At 32.6% G+C, this 2,131-nt stretch overlaps 1 protein-coding gene across 2 annotated transcripts in view; it reads left to right on the top strand.

Annotated features, from left to right (window-relative positions):
- Window positions 1-2,131, top strand: part of LOC117101671 (low-density lipoprotein receptor-related protein 6-like) — a 20,238-nt gene that overhangs the window by 16,762 nt on the left and 1,345 nt on the right. The window contains exon 6 of one of the 2 annotated variants that reach the window (XM_033241700.1): window positions 1,721-1,972. The exons of the other annotated variant lie outside the window; for it this stretch is intronic. Coding sequence (XP_033097591.1) covers window positions 1,721-1,972 — 252 coding nt within the window. The remainder of the gene's footprint in view (window positions 1-1,720; window positions 1,973-2,131) is intronic. 2 annotated transcript variants of the gene reach the window in all.

Raw genomic sequence — 2,131 nt, 5'->3', positions numbered from 1 at the left:
ACACATCTTATGTGTGTATGTGTTTATATGTGTGTATATATATATATATATATATATATATATATATATGTATGTATGTTTATGTATGTGTGTATGGGTGTGTGTGTACGTGGAAATGTAGGTGTGTGTGTGTGTATGTGTATAACGTTTTTGTATAATGTTTATTGTTTGATAATTTATAGGCCTATTAATGCTTGCGGTACCCCAATTATATTATAACGTTTACGTAATCGTAGTGTTTAAAATTCATTTTAAAAAAATGTGTTGTACCAGAAGGTTGAACGATTTAAAATTAAAAAAACTGCATCATACAGGTGATAGTCGTACCTGCTTGCACATGTATAAGCCTATGCGTACATCAAAGTTGAAATTATCGCGCTATCGCAAGTCGAATCCTACATCAAGAAAACATTACAGTGGTTGACACAACCAGCAAAATGCAAGTTCACTTAATAGTTATCTAAATTAAACAAGCATCGCGTTTAATTTGAAGGGAAATGGTAAACTATCTTCAAGGATTTATCTCTCGTCGACGTTGTACGATCACCAACTCGCACGCCATTGCATTTGTTTACAACAAAACAAAAGGTCTCACTCGAATAAAGTAATGAGCAGTACTGGGTAAAGACAACTTGATTTCTTGCTTCGAGCAAGGTATCCATTCGTAGAAGTCTAAGAAGATAAGTCTATCTAATAGTAACGTTAAAGGGTCGGGACCAGGACATACCTCCGACTTTAGATTGACAAAGATAGAAAAATGTTAATTGTAGACACAATGTATACATAAGAGCAATTAAAACATAAAAGTGTGTAATGTATATGTAATTAATCTGTTAATTTTGAAAAAGGATAATGCATAATTTAGTAAAATAAAGGAAAAAAGAAGAATAGGAAAGCAACTCAGAGCGGCTCAAAATTGTTCCAAAAAACAGTGATAATCGCTCATTATTATATTTCACATGTTTGTAGTAAATTTTAGGCACTTATCGTCAGAGGTCAAGGTGCTGAGCCTATCACATTTTATATATACATGTCGAATCCAAGACCTTACGTCATTTCCGAAAATTTCTTTCTATAAAAATAGCAGCATAAGTTTACAGTACTACTGAAACAATTATTTACATAAATTAAAAAAATAAACATATGCCTTACCCTAATAGGAGTATAAATGTGTGTCATTGACAGCAGTGTAGGCCTATGCAGCTGCACTGTAATGTTTTTCATGAACGTTCTAACACACCATCGGGTTATCATTCAACTGTTCGTCAATCAAGACTCCTAAATATTTAGTTCTTTCAACGTCTACATTATCTATTAAAATATCAGAGGTTTTAACACTATTTGTTTTTTCTTCCTGAAATCGGATATCATTTCCCTGGTTTTTAATGTTCATGTATAAATAATTGTCATTGAACCATTTAACAAGTTGATTTTTTTCATTCATATACACTTCGTCATCATTGTGATACAAGTGTCGTGCCTGTACAGTATGCAAACTGGGAAACGGAAACATCAGCAAAATATAAACATCGGCATATATATATATATATAAGATGTGTATAAGAGACAGGATGTAGGCTTCACAAGACTTTGAGTTGGCGGTTTAGGTGACTCAGTGACATAGAGACTTAATTTATAAATACAGTAATAGGTGTATGTTACCTCTAATTGTTACCGTATACAAATGGTACTAATATACAGTATATGTTTAAATCTACAGCGGGGAAGATGTATTGGTGTGATATATTCTTTAAAATTGTTGAACAAGCAAACTTGGACGGCTCACATCGTAGAACTATTGGATCCAGTAGCGGGCCTATCCAACCTGTAGTGTATGGTGGTTATCTTTACTGGTGTGAAAGCGACGGTATATTCTATGTGAATATTGAGGATGGTATGGCACCTCAGGAACAAATCATTACTGGCGATTCAATACTTCGGCCTTTTGGACTGGCTTTAGGCGTATATGATGGTAATAATAACATGTCCTATCTTATTCTTACGAATATACACACACAACAATATATATTACATATAACATATACATATATGTGTGTATATGACAAAATATATGTATGTGTGTGTATGTGTTTATATGTGTGTATATATATATATATATATATATATATAT

Source organism: Anneissia japonica, unplaced genomic scaffold (assembly GCF_011630105.1).
Source record: "Anneissia japonica isolate Jap-2015-1 unplaced genomic scaffold, ASM1163010v1 scaffold287783_len325500_cov191, whole genome shotgun sequence".
NCBI lineage: Eukaryota > Metazoa > Echinodermata > Crinoidea > Comatulida > Comatulidae > Anneissia > Anneissia japonica.
Note: the sequence above shows the minus strand (reverse complement) of the source record. Positions and strands in the feature narration are given on the sequence as shown.